Source organism: Nothobranchius furzeri, chromosome 14, assembly GCF_043380555.1.
Source record: "Nothobranchius furzeri strain GRZ-AD chromosome 14, NfurGRZ-RIMD1, whole genome shotgun sequence".
In the NCBI taxonomy this organism is placed as follows: Eukaryota; Metazoa; Chordata; class Actinopteri; order Cyprinodontiformes; family Nothobranchiidae; genus Nothobranchius; species Nothobranchius furzeri.
In genome coordinates this window covers 28,997,114-29,018,883 of record NC_091754.1, presented here as the reverse complement: position 1 = coordinate 29,018,883, position 21,770 = coordinate 28,997,114, and the positions used below count along the sequence as shown (strand labels likewise).

At 40.3% G+C, this 21,770-nt stretch overlaps 2 protein-coding genes across 5 annotated transcripts in view; both read left to right on the top strand.

Moving 5' to 3' along the window:
• The window catches only part of nalcn (sodium leak channel, non-selective), a 137,758-nt gene that overhangs the window by 75,342 nt on the left and 40,646 nt on the right, over positions 1-21,770 (top strand). The window lies entirely within an intron of this gene.
• On the top strand, positions 14,872-16,529 carry LOC129164928 (uncharacterized). The gene has a single exon (XM_070544475.1). The coding sequence runs from the start codon at positions 15,085-15,087 to the stop codon at positions 16,393-16,395; it is 1,311 nt and encodes a 436-aa protein (XP_070400576.1). The 5' UTR covers positions 14,872-15,084; the 3' UTR covers positions 16,396-16,529.

Below are 21,770 nucleotides of genomic sequence, written 5' to 3'. Positions count from 1 at the left end.
TTTAAGAGGACCGGTACGGCCACTTCTAATTTTGAGTATTTCCGGTCATTTGTCAGTCGAAATGTCCAAGATTTCTGATAACATATCAGTCCGTCCTCAGGCTTCAGCCATCCACATCCACGCAGCGCCGCCCCTCCCGATACGCCAGACTCGTGCTCCATGAGGTGCCACCTTTTGCGCACAAGGCGCATCACTGCCGTGAGGCTCGCTGCTCGTACAGCACCTTCAGTCCAGGCGCATGAGAGCAAATACAAAGCCAAGTTATTCAACACCGTGCACGTTCCCTCAAAGTTAGACAGCAGCAGCATTTCACCAACCAGTGGTTTAATGTGCCAACAGGCAGGTATCCATGGAGCTGGATAGATGGCACCCAAACTAAAATGTAGTGAGCAAGCACAAAAAACAAAACGTCAAAACCGGTGCTGCAGATCACGAGATAAAAGAGGATAATTCTCTCTGGATGTGGACTCACTAATCATGTTTTCTACTAATGAAAAAGAGAAAGCTGTTGAAATACTTTCTTCGGGAGGTTTCATTAAGATTACTTTTACATACATTTATCATCATGCAACAGAGAGGGGAGGGTGACGGAGCAAGTGGCAGGATGCTGCGTAATTTAGAGATTACGCATGAATGTTTGTTTAATCTGTTAGTTAGTTAATTTAATATTAAGAAGGTAATTTTGTGTATTGAGAAAAAGAAACTCCATTAAGACCATTTCAAACCTCTGCATGACAGCTGCAACTGCACCACTACTGGCCACAGCTCATGATCAGCAGCTAAATGTTTATTATAATTTGGTTTTATGTGGAAAAAAAATTAATACCACTCACCAAAGTTGTTGAGGAAAACCATCCTCCTCTCTGCACAGGAAGACTTCAATAACTTTGTCATAGAGCTGTTTAGTTCCATCAGTACGTCCTTTTCTATGGCTATAAGGCCAAGGCTGAGCGTCGCCTCTGGCTGAGACCAACAGGCTAGCGACGGGGTTGGGTGGCCTCTCGTAATTTTTTCTCTGAAAAAGTCTGTCTTGTAAATGGAACTGGAATAATTTCTTCCTCTCCGTTAACCATCCACCCAGTTGGCTATCTGTTGACAAGTTATGATGATGTTGGTAGACAGCTGGTAACAGGTTTTGCCCATAATGCACTTGGAGATGATTTTGGAGATCCACTTGTAAATGTGCAGGTCATATGTGAGAGTGAAAATAAAGCATGTCATGCAGCACAGCGTTTTATTCAATATTTTTACTCCAACTACATCACTAAAGTCAGCCGGTCTTGTAAAGTTTTTAGCAACCATGACTCAGTCCTGACCGGGGCAATCTGTATGACCCCTAAATAAATCTGCATGAGCGTAATCGTTAAGAATGGAGCTAATTCTCCTCTGGACACAAGTTAGGGAAGTGAACCGCCCTCCCAGCCCCCCCTGAAGCTCCACCCCTGGCTGCTAGATTTGTCACTTGTTTGCTACAAGCCTGTGGCTGAAAGATTTGGCCATTCACATCCTTACATGTCCCAACCCCATCTTATCCAGAGTTATGCCAAGAGGACATGGAAAGGTCAACAATTAAATGATTAATGATGTATTCACTTTTGCTTCAACCAATTTTTTTTTGTAAAACTGAATATTTTGTGATCTAAATTAGATTATTAATCCTAATTTCATGTTATGGAGTTAAACAAGTATTCAGTAAAACCCAGCCTTGTGAAAATTCTGGAAATTGTTCTTTTGTTCATTGAGCTACTGATGAAATTCACACTTTTTAAATGGGGTGTAGTCATTTATGCTGAGCACTGTATCTAACAGAATTTTTTTATCATATAAAAAAACATTTGTACAGGAAAATCATGTAGATTAACAAGGCTGCCCAAATGTTTGCATCCTACTGTTTATATGACAGTTATGAAGTCGTAATTTAGCAACAACAAGGTGATGCCTTCAGATCAGGTTTGTATCACAACTGCCAATAAATCATAAGTTTTCAGGCTTTTTTTTTTCATTTATTCTAATGCAATCTGTGAAGTGACTATTTCTTCTAGCACAAGGAATGAACATAAGAGTAAAAGAACAACTCAAGTTTCAAGAAATATCTAGAAGATCTCTAGATCGCCTAAATATTAATCTGTAACAATTTAGAAAATTCAAATAAGACATTATGAGTGTTGTGCATAATGCTAGTGACACAAACACAGTGGATAAAGAGCTTGCTGCTGTGTGTTTACCATCTTTAACATGAATCATGAGCACTTATTAAAGAAGGGAGAAGCAGAGACGTGGTCTCACCTTCTGCTGAATCAGTCTAGCATTAACCTTTCACTCGCTTCCAGACTCTGATGTTTTAAGTGCATAAAGACGCTCTGCACGCCGCCACAGAAACTCCTTCGCCCACTGAGGTTTCTGACAATCACTGCAGACACACTGGTGTATAATTTCAATTGCACACAACTCCAAGGGCCACTTGCGTAGGTTACAGAAAAAGCTTTGTGTAAGTTGAACGCAAACGAAATTATTCAGTTTCGAAAGCTAAAAAATACTTTACTCTTCATGTTACTAAGAACAAGAACGAAGGGCTGATGTGGAAAAGTAGAAAAAGCAGTGCACCACATACAGACGTTTCTGCCTCCCCGTCATCTGAAGTGCTTCCTGATTTGGCTGCTGCTTGACATTTTTGTTTATTTTGTCAGGTCCATTTTATTTTAAAGCTGAGTACTTTTTATTTCTACCCAGGGAAGAATGGCAAGGTTGAATTATGCCCACATGTTAGCAAGGCTCTGGTTTTTTATTTTATTTTTAGGTCCTTTTGATTGAGTAAGTGGCCAGTTATCTTTTAAAAAATAAAAAACATACCAAAAAAATAAAAGAAATAAATAACTGGCACTGATGCAGAAATACACTACACTTGATGATAGTAAGCGGTAAATGTTAAGTTCTGCAGGCATATCGTTATGGGGATGTGGGGTTTGAAATTTTCACGCACACAAAAGCATTCTTAAAGCATTTTCTCTTTTTCTGTTTGTATTTATTTAAAACCTTTACATAAATTATCAGCCTCATCAGTTCGAACACTAGCACCAACACAAAAGTGTGTGTGTGTGTTTGTGTGTGTGCCCTCAGAGCGGGCTGACAGGTCTCCACTTGCTTGGACAGGTTATTTTCCTCCCACAGCTCACTGATTAGGTGCACTGACTGTAAAATTGCCTATTTTACAGATGCTTCAATCATGGAAACAGAGACTGACTATATATAAACTATTGAGGGTAATCACCGTCTCACAGGAGAGCGCGTCTGTAAACCGGAGCTTAATAAACAATATAACAAATTAACAACTCATGGAACCATAAATCAGAAACAGAACGTTATAATGTTTTTTTCAGCTGCTTACTAGAAATATTATATAAGAAAGTCAAAAAAATGACTTGTTCAAATAAATCCATCTCCAAATTAGATTGATCCTGTCTTAAAACAGCTCAAATATCCTGCATTTCAAGTCAGTTTATGCAAATATTATTTCATGAAACTTTACATCCCCCTTTTTATAATACATGGTTGTTGCATCAGAAATATTAGGAAATTCCTGCTGGGCTTGAATTTGGGATACCCAGAGTGGTGCATTTTTTCCTGCTGGTTTTTTTTTTATGACTGTAAATATCCAAAGAATTTGCTGTCTTAAAAAAGAGGCAAAACCCTTGTAAAGAGTGATAAAATAACTGCATGAAATCCTGTGGAATTTTGGTGATTCTGTAATTTTACTGATTTGTCATCGTTGGGGGAAGAAAGTTTGTGGTGTTGATCTTCTAACATCCCGCTCTTGTTCTGTTGGAATCAGTTTGCAAATCTCTCAAACACAAGTCCACTTAGATACTGTTGTATTTTTTATTTACCCATGAAAACAACAGATCATTAGAATGTATGTGGTTACAGGTGGGCTAACAGCCTCTTTGTGTTTATTGTATGAAAACACATGAGCAGTCAAGCCTTATCTCCACAGAACATGTACACACAATAAGACCCTGATTTATTATTTTGGTTATTTTAGCACCTGCTCATAACTCAAGATCAGCAGCTGTTAGGGTCTAGTTTAGCAGGTAAGATGACACAAGTGATTGGATCTGCAAACACAGGCTCGGAGAGCTAGTTTAGCACCAGGAATCAAAATAACAAAGTCCCAAATCATTCGACTTAAAGTGACAGTTGCCATGTTTACATGCGTCAAATTTCCCCAATCCGATTCTAATCTTGGTTGATTGGAACTCCCAAATCTCTGTTTACATGTATGCACCAATTATTCAATCAGATTTAATAGGTTGAGCATGCACAGATTTGATCTATCCAAGAAAGAAAAAAGAAATTGTAAAATGTCATAAAACGAAATGAAAAATGTAAAAACAGAAAATAACTTTTCTTCCTGCTTTCCTGATTCATTTAATCAATTTCTTGTTTTTATTTTGCTCAAAGAAGTTACATTTTCTTCAGTGAATAAATGCAGATATACGCTTTGCTGCGTTTTATTGCTGACAATCTTAAAATAAGGTAGGTTCATCCTTGTCTCTTTTGATCAGCTGCTCCGCGAGTTTGACATGACGGCTGAGTGCAGTGCTGCACGGAGCGGGGGTGGTGGAGGGGGTGTCAATCAGCTGAAACTTTTGAGAAAAATGGTTCTAACTAAATAGCAGGAGATGTTCATAATGTTAATAAACGAACCGCATCTCAGGTCATCTGCATTAACATGTTTTTACACAGATAGTCACCCAGAATATTTAACTGAGGATGTTTTTCTACTCAACATCAGCCTCCTTAAACTCAAACCAGGTTTTTTTAATTGACATTACCCGCTCTTCTTTACAAGCACATCTCCATCCACCTGCTGCAGAAACAGCTGCTGCGTTCACAGAAACAGGGATGGATCCGTGCTGCAAATCCCGCAATGAATCTGCCTGTTTCCAGAATAGACTTGAACACGCTTGTCGAATGATTTGTGCAATAATCAGATTTTTATTTTACTACCACAAAATGCAAGTTCTGTATTAGATAGTACTGAAACGGGGACGCTTGTCATCAAATTTAAAAGCCGTCACTTGTTAATTAGGCCATCATTTTTTTAGTCAGGCAGCCTAAATGATGGCGGGGAGGCTCACTAGCTGTTGCACACGTGCGCAGTGGGCATTATTTTACTCCAACAATCCGAATGGCTGTGTACATGCACGTCAATCGGAATGAGGATCGGACAAAACCACTTCTCTCAATTGGATTGAAATTTCATTCTAATTGGGCCGAATTGGATCAGAACATTCAGACTGACATGTTTACATGCAGAGTTTTTGATCTGATTGGACTTTCAATTCGATTAAATGTGCGCATGTAAACGTGGCTACTGTGTATTTTTCCTGGCGAAGGGAGGCAGTAGACACCTAAATCGTTGCAAGCAAGCAGTATTTTTGTGGTGGAGTAAGACCTTACCAATGGATGCCCATTAGGGTCAAAAAGCCCTGGGGAGTGCAAACTTCAGCAAAATAACAAGCACATCAGACTCCCTTTCATCACTGGCAACAAGTGAAGAGGTAAACGTGTAAAACGGCAACATTTAATAATGGCAAAAGTTTTGTAACCGTTTGTTACAAATCAATTAATGCATTTTGTCCTCACAGGCTCCCATAGAAGGAAACATGGCATCTAATATGGCATCGCCCTGAGACTTAGACCTGCTCCCATGTATTTTAGCCCAGATTTTTATGGTTATGTGTTATCAAGCCACCAATATTTTTGAACAACTGGGTATATTTTAATCATTCTCAACAACATTTTGATGGATATTTCCAGAAATTACTGGTATAAAGTACACATTGTCTCTTCAAATAGGCTTAAACAGAAATATTATTAAGGAAAATGTCCTCATTTCAGCGACCCATACTCTCTTTGGATTGTGTTTCAGACGTGTAAAAGTTAAGACATTTATGAAGTAAAGCATAAATGTTAGTGAAGTTGCACAATCCCGTTAAATGTTCTCCTGAGCACTCTGAAAGAGAAAAGCCACACTTCTAAATGCACACTTTGAGTCCAAATGTCAGTATACAAATGGTCTCAAATCTCTGAGCTGAGTATGGTACTAATGCTGTTAGCTTCTCTGTTAAAACAGCCAGCTGTGACAAACTGCAACAATATGGCTGCTCACAAACAACTTTTACATTAATCATTATGCATATAGTGAACCCCCCACCCATTCACCGGCGTGTACCTATTAGAGTTTGTGTCTGTAGCTCAGTGGAGCAGTAATGGGAACAAATCACTGCGGATGGGTTGCCAACAACGTTTTGTGTTTCTGTCACTCTGTGTTTGTGCTACAGTATTATTACCCACAGTGTGTACATGTTTGTGTCTGTGATGTGGAAGAGTAAGCTTTGGTGTTTTGTTTAATTTGATCATTACATCACCAATACAGCAGAAAGCTCCCACATGTGACTAGTTTTTACCTTTGGGGTGATGATGCCTCAGGAGTAACCAGTGGGTTGCCGGTTAGAAAACCTGCTCCGTACGTCTTGGTCATTGTGTCTTTTGGCAAGACACTTCACCATCCGTGCGTGCTGCTGGTGGTCAGAAGGACGGATGGTGCTGATTGTGCTGTAGCTACAGTGTAGTTTAACACCATTAGTGTGTGAATGTGTGTGTAAATAGATGAATGAGTGGTGTGTTGGTCGCGAGCTTTGGGTAGTGACCGAAAGAATGAGATCGAGGATACAAGCGGCAATGAAAGAGGAATGAGTTTTCCTCACAGGGTGTCTGGGTTCTCTTGTAGAGATAGGGTGAGAAGCTCAATCATCCGGCAGGGCTCGGGAGTGGATCCGCTGCTCCTCCTCATCGAGAGGTGCCAGTTAAGGTGCTTCAGGCATAGGATTAGGGCTGCAACAAACGGTTATTTGGATCATCGATTAATCAGATGGGCTCCGATTAAACGGGAGCATTTAAAACCTCTGAGGAAATTTTTTTTCTCTCCTTCGTTTAATTTAACAACAAAACGTGATTAGAAGGCAGTTCAGTAGCATGCAAAAAAGCATGCTCTCACCTAAATATATCCATAATTAAACTATGATCAGTAAAATGTGATGCATTTCATTAACATGTTCAGTAGTAAGCTACAGGAAATGCTAATAATGTTTCATTTTTACTGCAAAAAGTTTTATGGTGACATATTTATTATGTACGGATTAGCAATAATCCAATTTAAATTATGTTCACAGATAGACGTGTTTGCAGCAGTTCTGCTCCATAGCGCTACAGACAGCTAAGAATAAACAGGATGGTGAGGACCGTTCTTCCGCTTGTCGAGTTTAGATGTTCTTAGTATCACGACCATATCGTGTTTTTTCGGATCCCCACTTGATCATGAGTCTGTTACCCGCTAGCATCAGCTCATCTACCCGTATTTGCGATTTTGATCCCAAACCGTTTTTGCCTTTGTGTCTTTGCTGGTTTCTGTTTTCCTCCACACTACCTAGATTAGCACATTGTGCGTCATTGAGAAATGTTTTGTTCTAAGTGTGGTCATCATCAAAACACCTGCTTTCTCTCGTTTTGATCTGCCTCGGTCTGCTCTGTTGCCTCCTACACAAGCTGCACACATTGACTGTTAAAAAAGTTGCGCTATATGAAAAAAAGTTGCACAACACAACGATGACGAAATGCATTGGCAATGCATTTCGTCATCGATTTTTATCGATTTGTTGTTGCAGCCGTAGTTAAGGTACCTCCTGGATGTCTTCCTGGTGAAGTTTTCTGGGCATGTCCATCTGGAAGGAGACTTAAAGACGACCCAGGGCCCAGGCCCAGGCCTTGGGATTACCCCATAGTAGCTGGCCTAAGTGACTGGGGAGAGGGAAGTCTGGGCCTCCCTGCTTAGGCTACTGCCCCGTGACCCGACTGTGGATGAAAACGGTTGGAAGTATAAGTGTACCTATTTATTATTTTTTTATATAAATATGGTAAACATTTAGTGACGAGCCAGTAAACCAAGTCATGAATCAGCGCAATTGGTGGTTAGCTTGTGGTTCAAAAGACCGATGGTCCATCCATGTCTAACAAATCACCTCTGCCTACAGAGCAGAGAAATTCCACACAGGGATTCAGAAATAGAAAAGAAATGTTTTCTTACCCGTGAAGTACAAACCAAATAGGAGATGGTGTTTACCCCTAAGGGCAGGGATGATGGTAATAATGTGTCTCTGTATGAATGTAAAATGGTTTGTCAGTATTGTGAAAAACTTCTTTCTGTAGTTTGAATTTGTGTGTGTTTGTGTAAGAGTAAAACCTTCAGATTAGAAAAAGTCCAAGTGTGTGAGTCTCCAACAAGCTGTGTCCGATGTCTCGTGACTCTGCAGGAGAAACACCTTAACGCTGAGCTGCATACAAAATCATGGTTCACCGGTTAGCTCCATATTACCGTCACAGGTACCAAGAGTCCTGAACTCCTCCACCTGGGGTAAAGACTTACTTCTAACCTGAAGGGAATTTTGTCCTCAAATATGGAGATGCTAACTTTTTATTACTTTTTATTTAATTGACGTGGTGATCATGCATTGTATTATTTAAAAAAAAACTCTTCTTGACCAATCATATCTAAATCTGAGGATTAACAAGACCCTTTTTAGCAGGAAACATTTCTACCAATGAAAAATCAAAAATGTTTCCTGCCTAATCCCTTGCACATTGGGATGTGTTAAATCTTCTCTGGACTATGGTAAATTTTGGAGGGATTTTCACAGCTCACACCAGGGTGTGATTATTATATAGATTTTTGGATTATCTTTCAGATTCAGTGAAAAGCTGAGGAAGGGATGAAAAGAGTTGTTGTGTTTAGTAGCTTACATCGTCTAGCCATGCTGGCCTAGATCTGTTTATTTTAAATAACTTATTTCCAACAAAAACCATATTGATTTGTGTTTATTTTTTACTGTGTTCTTGTGCTTTTTATGATATATAATAATTTATATAATCTGAGAATCGACTCACCACCTCATGTGCATCCTTCAGGACGGGCTATGAACCACAGACTGAGAATGTGATGATTGCTGCCCCAAGTGTGTCTGGCGTGTCATATGCAGGATAGAAAAAGTCACGACACAGATGACGTGTGGCTGTCAGTCAAGTTGCATCTATATATTTTTGTTTGTCAGATGGTATGATCTGGCAATGACTGTGAAACGAGACTGTAAAGCTCAAGTGAGGAAAAGAAGTGAAAAAGGTTAATGGAGAAGAGGGAGCGGAAGGTTAACAAGTCTAGTCAGAACAAAGATGTTTGTGTGGGCATTAATAACTGAAATCTCTCTGTTTTCACAGTAACTAGAGGAAACTGTGTTTCTGTGTCAGTAGTGATAAATAAGAACTTTAATTGTAAAGCCTGATTCTTTTCAGTATTAATGCAAGACTGGCGTCATGTGCTAATGAGGTGTGTTCTATCAGAGCTGCACAACCTCCACATTTTATTCAAGATGTTCTATGGTGAATATTCATTTTGCTCCAAAGAATACAGTTTGATCACATGCATTATGGAGTGATTGCATTATGCCTTCCCATAAAAGGTTCCATTATTTATAAATTAAAATAAAAACCTGTCTTCCATTTATGTGATTTAATGGACCGAAGGCTTATTTGGGGGATTTAGCTGAAGAGAATAATGGGAAGGAAGACAGAGAGTGCAGAGAAGAAAAGATTGAACCCCTCAGAGAATCCCCATACAATGCGTTCTTATCTTTTCAATGTCACTTTCAGTTTCCTTTTGGAAAATTCCAGACCCTATGCTTCTGCCAAAACTGGTCTCAGTGTGCACAGTAAGGCCCGGTTCACATGGCAAGGTTTTTAAAAACACGAGACCCCACACATGGCGATCGTAAAAATCACATAAATAACACTTTTGGTCTTTATCCAGGTCTGTGTAAGCATCACCAAACGTAGTACACAGCAATTAGCTGCAGCTACTGTATGTTGGATGGGTGCGTTTCCACCAGCCGCAAAGCGGAAAAGTCCCTGAATCGTAGGGACGCGTTGCTCGCTGAATTTTCCTAGTTTTTTTTTTTTTTTTTTACCTCTCTGCTTCCAGAATGTGTCAGGCTCAGCCGTTTAGATGGAGCCAGACAGGAAGTCAAACATGAAAAGTATGTAAAATGTCCAAAAACATTCGAAACAAAAGGCATGTGTAGGTTTTCAGTTGCTTAAAGGTGGGGTTCATTGAAAAAACATGTTTTATTGATTATTTTTTATTACAATCGATCATTCTGAGTTTTTCATGCAGGCTGAACATGAAAATAGTCTGCTACATGTAACTCCTGCATTAGTTTCTGATGGAAAATAGACGGTGAAACTGGATTTCAAGAGCCTGACAGATCTACTTCACACTATGGCACCCATCTTAACTCGCGACGGGGAAGGCTGTTATTGGTTTTGCATCCAGGAAACGACAGAGAACGTCTCGGGTAGTAGAAGCTAACCAGTGGCAGTAGCAGCTCCACCATATGACAGAAATCCTCCAGGTTTGTGGTATTTGTGGAGATATAACATCAAATTGCTGAGCAAACTGACTCATTGAAATCCAGTCAGAGGTGAGATGTCCAAAAATCAGGAAATAAGACTCCAAAACCTGCCGTCTGAAGCTCAGCTGAGATCTGCTAATCTTCTAGTTCCTGGAAATGGTGCACCAGGTTGCCCCTCAAGTACAACTTACAAGGCATCTCTGATTTTGATTATAGCAGTTCAGACATCCTTTGAAGCAGATCGGAGTGCTCTTAACACACCACACAGGGCTTGAATAGTTGATAAGATCTTATTTTTTTCAGACACGTTCTTAGGTTTATTGGAAGGGGAGAATCAGGACAAAAATTGGCATAATTATCTTGCCATGTGAGCAAGAACTAGCCCTGAGAAAACCGTGGTCATTACTCATTTGGTAACATGCTTTTGAATCTAGACGATCATGGTTTTCATTTGTTAGTTAGCTTGCTTAGAGTGATTTTATTTGTACCTTTTTTGGCAATGTTTATTATAAACCTTGACAACAACTTGGAATTAAGGCTGGGCGATATGGCCTAAAATCAATATTACGATATATTGAGGATTTCACCTGAATAACCATAAATGGACGATAACTACAGGTGCGTGCAGAAACAAAAGTTGTCCGCTAGAAGGACGTAATTTCACATTTTTATGTGACTTAAGGTGGTACAGCTTTTTAAAGAGACATGAACATTCCCAACCTACACACATCTTTTCATTTTTTTATTATCAATTTTATTGACACGGGAAAAAAAGAGTCTAAAATTTCTGTAACGATTGCCCTTATTGCCCAGCCCTAATTGGAATTCTTCTTTGTGTAATGATTTAAATTACATGTTATTTAATAAGCCATAAGGCGTAGGATTCCATAGTAAATATGAAATCAACCTTATGGATCTGTGAGGTTATTTTAAACCAGAAGATTGGAACTTTTTATTGCAGGGATTAGGTAACAGCTTCATATTCACTCAGAGACAACAGAAGAGAGAGAGAGTCAAGTTTAAAAGTTTAAAAATGTATTACTAATCAAATTAAACTAGACTAACTTTAAACACTAAATGTATGGTGTGACTAAGGTGGGTGAGACGGTGAATGGGGTGAGGTGTAATGTTGCTCAGAACCAGCAAATCTGAAGAAACGATTAGTTCTGATGGGAACTGAAGGTGATGTCTTCGCATTAAGCTTTGATTAGGAGATTCATAAACACATTCGATGCCATTTGCCGGCCTACATCCCCTTAGCGGAAGTCCCCGTTAGATCAGGAATGTTGAGGTCCAGCTTGACCTTTTCAGGAACCGAAGCCGGTAGGAAAGCAGCGGTTGCCGACCAGACCAGTCTGTGAGATACTCCCGGGTCACGACAATTTTGTTGGCGTCTGGTGAGACCCACCTGGGTCATGATGGTTCAGCTTTTATTCTGAAAGGAACCGTTGCTTGGTTGGTAAAATGCAACAGATTTTATCCAGCTTGTCTTTGGTTCTTTCGGTTGAAGAGGAAAGTTACGAATTGGCCACTTTGACAATTCTCTAGAACGCTTTGAACTGGCGTTAGAGATGACGTGGGCATAGTTTTATCCTTTGGATGTTTCGGTTTATGGTCGAATGAAAAGTTGACAGATTGTACCAAACACCATCAAAACCACGCCTCCGTCAGATCTGGCAGATTCTGATTGGATCAGTGAAAGTAATGTGTCATGTCTTTTAATACTACAGGAAATCTGTCCTGTTGGAACATTTTAAGTCATAGTACCTTTATATTCTATAGGATTATAATAAAGTAATTAATATTTGGATTTCACAGATTGGTCACATCTTATTTATTGACTATCACTTTGCGTGATTAGCTTATTAAAATAGAGTTCTTTGATTAACTAAAAGGAGAGAGTCCTTTCTTCATTCTTCTGTTGAGCTGAAAAGAAGCAGGTTAGAAGCAAATGCATGAGACCTTAAGGCCATATTTCATGCAGACTAGTCTTGTCAGAGGAGATGGGGAAACAGTCATTTCATTCTGTTACATTTGGTAATGTTTTGCAATTCATTCAGTCCTTTACCTGGATTGAGAAGTTTGTATTTTTGGTCAAAAGTTAAACTGTAACGTCTGGATTACTCCATGGAAATTCATTGCCACCCAGCCTGATGATATTTTTTAAGAACTTTTTTTTGGATTTAACTAGTGAGTGGATTTCTGGCTCAAGTGGATTTCAAATACCATTGCATTTTGTTTACACAACAAGGTAAATGAAGCAGTAATGCCAGTGATGTTTTACCAGTCTTATGTGAAAATGAGGTCAAATCTTTAGATTTGTTGAATCCTAGTCTTTGCTTTGACAGATCTATGATGTCCCAAGTTATGTTGTATTACTTAAAAACCTATGTGGATCTTCTAGAACTCAGAATTTAACTAATTCTGATTATTGGATTGAGTTCTGAGAACCTCTGTAACATAAAACAAAATGTATTTCTTCTAGCATTATATGCCAGGCTTTCTCAATTTCTTTATTATATTTTGGTATTGGAAAAGACGGTTTATAGGACTTAGCTTTTCCTGCAACCTATACGAACCCTATCAGAGGTTTATGTGGCTTTACAACAGCTCCACAGCATGGCTCATTAACCAGATAATGTGAGGAGAGGGTGACCCTGCTAACTCACTCTCAGCTCTGATTCCCCTGGGTACCACATCTGCCCTGGCCTTGCAGCGAGGGAACCATTGCTGGGAAATAATGTGTCCAAAATGTTATAGTGTGTCAAAAGGACCATAAATGCTAAACATTTCTATATAAATTCGATTATATGGTTTAAAATCTGATATATGTAATGGCTCATGTTGTGAAGATGTTTGTGTCGCATCCAAATGGATTCAATAAAACTATATTGGGATGAAAATGGGCATTTTGACGACACATTTTCAGACATGCACAACGGTTGTCTAGATGTGTTGATAAATGTGTTGCGTTGGCAGGCTGAGATGGCTGAATGATGAATGATGACTGAACCCATATGTACACACTCCTACAGGTATTCAGATGATATGTGTGGGCTGCAATTATGTAGGTGGCTGTTCATCATTTCCACATTGTTCTGTTGGCTCGTCTAACAAGGATTCACTTTGTATGTTTGTGTGTCTCAGAGGCGATTTTCCAGACTCATGGTGCATTCTTTTTGCTCTCAACAACTAATGTTTATGCCTTTTTGTTCCAAAAATACTACATTTATCAGAATGCTAAAGGGAACTGGACAATTGTTTATGTTTTCCAAATAATATTAGTAATTCTCTAGTTATTTGTAGCAGGTGGGAGGTTCGTTAAACAGGTTATGTCTGTGCATCTTGTTCTAGTTTTGTTTTGTAGATCCAGATTCACAGTTTTATTACTTTGACTACAGACTATAGGAAGTCATAGTCACTTCCGCATCATGGGTCCACGGAAAAACGAAAAAATGAATACAAGTCAACCGGGCTAAAAACGCTATTTTCTAATCCGCTTTGCCTTACGCCCTGGATCGCACACATATGTTGTACTGAAATTTAAATGAAAAGTAATGATGGGTGTTTCGACCACGCCAGTCACGTACTTTGAGATTTATTAGCTTGTAAAAGTTCGTAATTAGCATGACTACAAACTTGAAATCGGCACGTCTCATATGTGACGTCACCACATAATCTCCTCTCCCCTAATGTAGCTGCTACTTACCAAATGACCAGATTTATGGTGGTTCTTTCCTCCTGTGGGAAGTTTGCTGAACTTACAGCCATTTTACCTCAGTTTTCTCCATGTCTGGTTCGATGATGTCACTTTCGTGAAACGCAGTTGGACTTATTTTCACACAAAACCTACAATATTATTCCCCCCGTTCAAAAATAAGCACGTTCTTGGTATCAAAATGCTTCTTTCAAATTTGTTACACAGTGAAGTGTAGTGAGGACAAAAGAGACATGATGACTTGGTTGATGAACAAGGGAAACCAGTTTAATTTCCTCTGGTCAAAAAAAAAAAACAGAAAATCCAGCCGTCTTCAAAATGGCCACCCATCCATCCCTCCTCAGTCAATTTCAGAGAGAGATTAAACTGGTTTTCCTTGTTCATCAACCAAGTCATCATGTCGCTTTTGTCCTCACTACACTTCACTGTGTAACAGTGGTGTCAGAAGTGGGATAAGAAATGAGAGGATGTGGAAGAACCTGTGGGACAAGGAAAAGCCCTCTTGATTACATGGAGGAAACAGAAGGTCGAACAATGGAGCTAGATACACCTCCTGAAGGATCCACAGGTGTTGACGAGGATTTTGAACCAGTGGTACGGCCTAAGCAGACTACAGTTGGTACTGTGAGTAAAGAACTTTCTGAACTTGACATATTTGATGAAATGAGAGAGTTAATCAGAATCAGAATAGGTTTATTGCCATTGTCAGTGAACCAACAATTCACAAACTAGGAACTTGCTTCAGTACTAATGTGCTACATATAACATGAATAATAAGATTAAAAACAGAATAAAATAGAATAAAAAAACTAGAATAAAACTTTCAGCGATAAAAAATGGCAGGTAATGGTAACATGGCCGATGCGGCGTTCAAAGCGAACTGAAGCCATACTGTTTGAGCAGATTAAACAGTTGAGCAGTACCATACCAAAGCTGCAGCATGAGTTATATTCTGAACTTTCTGAGCCTTATGTCCAGACTGATACTTCTACAACAGCAGCTTTTCCAAAGCAAGAGGTCCAAATGCCTCAGGCGTCAGAAGGAGAGCCACCTCAAGGACACCCAGCTAATCCTCATTCTCCTTTACGACTGTCTGCACCACCTCAGCTGCAGCTGGCACAAAGCGTTCCAGCACAAAGGGTTGGCAGGATCCATGGAGGTGAACCTAGATTACCTGACTTCAAGGAAGGTGAGGATCCTGAGAGCTCCTTTGTACGATTTGAGCGCATGGCTAAGACATGGGGATGGCTACCAGCTGAATGGGCTGTTAGAGTGGTCACATTGTTGACTGGAAAAGCTCTTGAGGCTTATGCTGGTATGGATGAAGATCAGTCTGACTCATATCATGCTATTAAAGCTGCTGTGTTGTCTAAGTTCAACGTGACAGAAGAGACTTACAGGTACCGGTTCCGAAGCACCAGTGTACCCGTGGGAGAGACTGTACGGGAAACCTACAATCGCATAAAGGGACTCTACAAGCGATGGATGCGGCCGGACAGTCGGAGTAAGGAGGAGATTGGAGAAACTATCATCTTGGAGCAGTATCTGCGTGTACTTCAGCCAGACGTCCGCACCTGGGTGAAGGAGAACAATCCCAGGACAGGAGAGGAAGCAGCAAATCTGGCTGAACGTTACCTAGCTGCTCACCAGGAACCAGCAAAGTCAAGGACTGCTGTGGGACGACCAAGGTTTGGGGAGGTAAAACCTCCAGGTATACCTAGTGTTGAAAGCTTGGGAATTAAAGGTGGTAAAAAGCAAATTTATTCCAGTTTGAAGTTTAACCTAATCTGTTATCACTGTCAGCAGCCTGGTCACAAAGCTTCTTTGTGTCCACTAAGAAAACCTAAAATGGTAGAGCTATGTGTGGTACCTGCCAAAGAACATGGTCAGGAACTGTCTGATAGTTTGATTCCACATAAGCATGTGGTGGAGGTAAAAGTAAATGGCAGAGCATTAAAGGCTCTAGCAGACACTGGTAGTTCACAAACGTTGGTAAAATCTTCTATGTTGAACAATGTACTGCCTGACTTTAACAGACCTGTAAACATTACCTGTGTTCATGGATGTCAGAAAGATTATCCAACTGCAGATGTTACCATAGAAGTAGAGGGCCAAGCCTTTATGTTAACTGTTGGGGTTTTCAATCAGTTAGCATAGTGATGTAGTTCTTGGGCAAGACTTGCCAATCTTAGACAGCTTGGTTCAACAAAACTCTGTGGCATTATCTTGTGCAGTCGTTACTAGATCTATGAAAAAAGGTTTAGAACCACTCCCAGATGCAGAGGACAATTTGTATGAAGGTGGGAGTAAAACCAGGAAAGCAAAACGACAAAGAAGACAGGAGAAAAACAAGTACAAGTGTATGTCAAAACTTGCTGAACCTGTTTTGCCTATCACCCCACCTATTGATCGTCGGTGGCAGATCCCCAATAACTTTAAAGAGAGCCAAGAAAATGATCCATCTTTAAAACCTCTTTTACTCAAAGCACATGAAGTTGATGGTGAAGAAAATGTTGGGGGGGGGGGGGGGGGGGTGTCAAAAGTTTAGATGGAGAACCTTTTATCATGAAGGATAAGCTGTTGTATCTTGCTGATATTGAAGAACCCAGACTGGTGGTGCCTGAAGAGTACCTGTGCCGTAACCCTACATTTGGGTCATACTGTACCCTGGTCGGGACATCTAGGACAGTCAAAAACATACAATCGTGTTGCACAACGGTTCTATTGGCCAGGAAAACCTGTCATGACTGCCAACTAGTTGCTCCCACCAAAGTGTCAGACAGAGCCCAGTTACAAAGTTTACCAATAATGGATGTACCTTACAAGAGAATAGCCATGGATGTCATCGGTCCATTACCCAAGAGCAGTAGTGGGCATAAATAGACATTAGTCATTTGTGATTATGCAACCAGATACCCAGATATTTATCCATTACGTTCCCCTCAGGTCAAACACATTGTCCAGTGTTTGGTAGATCTTTTTTCCAGAGTTGGCATCCCAGAGGAAATTAAACTGGTTTTCCTTGTTCATCAACCAAGTCATCATGTCTCTTTTGTCCTCACTACACTTCACTGTGTAACAAAATTCACGGACATCATGTGTGAAATCCATGGCAGAAAACAAGCGGAATTAGAAAATAGCGTTTTTAACCCCGTTGACTTGCATTCATTTTTTCATTCTTGCGGGGACCCATGATGCGGAATTGACTTAGGCTCCTATAGATTTAGAATTGACCATTAACTCATTCACTGCCATCCGTTTTCTGATCAGAAAACCTCTGATTGCCAGCGTTTTTGAGTGTTTTTACTGTTTTTGAAGAGTCACAGAATATTGTGCTCTATGATCATGTAAACACCAAAACTACGAAAAGAAAGTGTAGACTCACTTCTTACATCATGAAGAATCGGTGTGTTTGTAATGTTTCCATTCTTTCACAATCTGTTGTCGATGTGTGAGCAGCAGAAGCTTTTCAAGTTAACACCTCGCTTTTTTCACAGCAGCGTCCCAAAGCGATTTTCTAATTCATGGATTTTCTGCTTCCTGATCACGTGACATTTGACACACACGGGTGAAGGTCCGATTTAGAGTCGTGATGTTTACTCTCACGTTGCAGGGGCACATTCCCAGGCCCGCCCCATTTAAAAAATGCTATTGGCAACTTTAGTCATCTAGAGAGAAAAAAAATCTGTTTTGATTCTGATAGACATTTCATTGCGTCACCTGAGTGTTTGAATCTTGATTGTTTTTGTCACATAGCTTACCATCACTGGCAGTGTGTGAATGTGAGAGTGCATGCAAGCCTCTTTCAGTGTCCTAAAAAATGCTATATAAGTTTGATGGTTATTATCATTATTAGTGTCCCGATTGGCTACCTGAAACATAGCCTCATCTGGACTTGGTCTAACTAATACTAATAGTTAGTATTAGTCATCTCCATCTAAGTTATGGTTTAGAAATCTTTGAAAGTCCCGGATTGAAAGTTTCCCAGCTCAGCGGAGCCTGAAATTGGCTTAAATGGAGGGGAAAGTAGTGGCAGGTCACCTGAATGGGTCTCAAGGAAAAACACATTAGTCTTGCTTCCATTGTTACACGGCTGTACACTAAATCTCATCTGCAGCAGGCCAAGATGATGCTTGGATTTATCAGCTGTTTACTGTGGCAAATTTTAAAATACAGATCACAAGTTCTGACAAAAGACTGACTTGTTTAATAAAAAAAGTTTTAGCTTCTTTTCAAACAGTATCTGTACAGTTTTAGACAACGTGGAAGAAAACACTCTCCTGCTGGGGGTGGATCATTGGTTGGGTTAATTGGGACAGCAGTAGCTCAGGTCCTTTTGGATCGTAGTTCATCGTAAATATTAATTTATGTTCTTAGACTCAGCAGATTTTTACTTGCTTTCATTCTAACTTGATTTTAGAATTAATCTTTTGTTTAAAGGGACTTTACGGAGTTTTGAATTTTTATGCTCGCGATTGCCCCCTCAGGCCAAAAGCGTAATGGCAGCTTCAATAGTAGGCTCGTGCACGAGGTGCGCATGCTGTACGTGCACACTCCTTAACGAAAATAAGTGCTGAGACAGTCCCTTATGTGTGTGTGTTTGTGGCCTGGAGGACAGAGGACAGGAGAATGTGCAGCTAATTAATTAAATAATTTGGTTCTGTACCTTTCTCTTCAGCAGAGCCGACAAAGGTTTATGATGGGTCAGTCTTCCTGCATGCTCAGATCATTCCCTTCCCTTGCTTGAAAAATTGTTCCAAAATGAAAGTTGAACCCACATCTTTTGTATCTGCAAATTCAATGCCGTTCGGCGGTCTCAAATAAAAATTTAGGCATCTTACTGTAAAAAAAATACCATTAATGTAAAAAATAAACTCTAAACAAACTATGTTCACATCGAGAATCGAACCCAGGTCTCCCTGCACAAGAGACCATTGTCTTGTTAGATGAGCTAAAGCACCGGTGATGTCTTTTGTATCTGTAATATTTATATCCTTGATGACAGCTGAAACAACGTTCGGAGAACGGTTCGGAGTGAAAATGGCTATTTTGTTGCTAATTTGCAGGAAATATTTAGAAGAAAGTAGCTAAGGGTCCTCAGAAATGTAGCTAGGTTCATCACTAGGCTTTAGGAATAGCGACAAAGTCGCTGAGTTGGCACTACCTCTCTCTCTGCTGCTAAAGCTACGGATAGCAAATGCTACAGGCTATGCCTGAGCGTGAACGCGCATGAAGCAGCCTGCTCAACCCGAGCAGCTCTCTTTTTCTGTGATTTTACAGAAAAATAGGCATTCACAGTAAAAATGCCAGGGCTCATTCTACAGGACCAGGGCATTGCAGGAGAATGTATGAAGAAGAAATTTATTATTTCTATACATGTTTTGGCTGTCAAACTTCCATAACGTCCCTTTAAGCTCCTCGGTTACATGTGCTATTGTTTGTTTGTGTTCTGTATTGATTATTTCTATTGATCTAAACCAAAGGTCAGTTGCTTTAGCATTTACTGGTAATGACAAATCACTTTTTTTTCACCAGTTGAATCTTTAGTCTGATGGTGTCTGTAACTGGAGAGCTGCTACAGCTGATTAACAGCTCTTGAATTCGCATCTGAACAAGCCGCATTTTAATCACATGAAACTGTTTTTCATTCATAGTAGAAATAATTCATTTCTGTTAACAAATCTATCATTCTTTTCATATTTTCTTCCAAATCAGATTAGGTATATCCTCAGCAATGTAGTAAGTAACACATTAGTTGTATGATTATTGGGAAGAAATAAGTATAGAATGGAGTTTGGTACAGCTGTGGCTACTGTGTAGCTCAGCACATGGGTGTGAATGTTTGTGTGAATTGGGGGAATAACTGACTGTGTTGTAAAGCACCTTGGGGGTTCCAGACTCTAGAAGGCGCTATCAATGGTGCCCCCAAGGGGTGGCCATGGCCACCCAATTGCCGTCACCCCCTCAGCAAAAGCTGCGCTAATAAATCATATTAATGTTCCCTCAAACCATAAATTGATCTTATTTATTCAAGACATAATTGTAAAAAAAAATAAAAAATATACAATTAATGAGTTGCCAAATACGGCTGCGCAGTGGCGCAGTAGTTAGAGCTGTTGCCTTGCAGCAAGAAGGTTCTGGGTTTGCTTTAGGGATGGGTACCGATTTCGATAATTTTTAAGGCACCGACCAAATTCCAAAGTACCTACTGAGTACCGATTCACATAATATGAAACTGTGCCTTGTTTCGATACTCGTGCCGCATGCCTGGTGCAAGAGCGTATCTTGTCACTGTGGGTGTAAATAAAGCAGCACGGCAGAGAGGAAACATTCTGAAGTTTGTGTTGTCGTCATCTTCCTCCACTTATCTGGGTCCGGGTCGTAGGGGCAGCATCCCAACTAGGGAGTTCAGACCGTCCTCTCCCCAGCCTTCTCCACCAGCTCCTCCGGAAGGGCCCTTAAGGCGTTCCCGGACCAGATTGGAGATGTAACCTCTCCAACGTGTCCTGGGTCGACCCGGGGGCGTCCAGGAGGCATCCTGACCAGATGCCCAAACCAACTCAACTGACTCCTCTTGATCCGGAGGAGCAGCTGTAAAGGCCAATTAGCTCGTGGAACATTGTTCAGGATGACTCTTTTTACCTATTTTATCACAAATCTGTTTATGCTTTGGCTGCTGAAAGGCAAATGACTGTGTGTGTGTGTGTGTGTGTGTGTGTGTGTGTGTGTGTGTATGTGCTTGTGCGTGCAGGAGTGTGTGTGTGCATGTGTGTGCAGGAGTGTGTGTGTTTATGTGCGTGCGTGTGTGTGTGTGTGTGCATGTGCGTGTGTGTGCATGTGCGTTCATGTGTTTGTGTGTAAGTGCGTGCATCTGTTTGAGTGCGTTTGCGCGTGTGTGTGTGCATGTGTTTTTGTGTGAGTGCGGGAGTAAGTGCGTGCCTGTGTGTGTGTGTATGTGTATGCATGTACGTGCCTGCCTGTGTGTGTGTGTATGTGTATGCATGTACGTGCGTGCCTGCGTGTTTGTGTGTGTGCGCGCGCGTGCATGCATGTGTGTGTGTGTGTGTTTGTGTGTGTGCGGGAGTGTTTGTGTGTATGTGTGTGCGTGCGTGCCTGTGTTTGCATTTAGTTTTCTGTTGTCAGAGCATCTCTAACTTGATGGATTTTACTGAAAGGAACCATTGCATGTAACTTTTGCAGCCAACCATATTCAAAATGGCCATCACAGATAATTAACCTTATTATAAACAAAAATGGCAATAACTCCATTCATGTTTTACATAATCATCTGGAATTTGTCGCTTTAGTAGTCATGCTCCGCACATGCACTTGAGTACCAACTGGTTTCATGAGATCTCATAAAATGACATGAAATTTTATTCAATGTTTTTTAAAGTCTCTGGACATAAAGGCTAAAAACATAATTTCTCTACAGATGATGCTAGTAAACCTCTTGCAGAACAGGTATTTGGTAATATGTGTGCCTTCAAGGCTATCTCAGAAGCTAATGTTAAAGAGTTTGCCTTTATTAG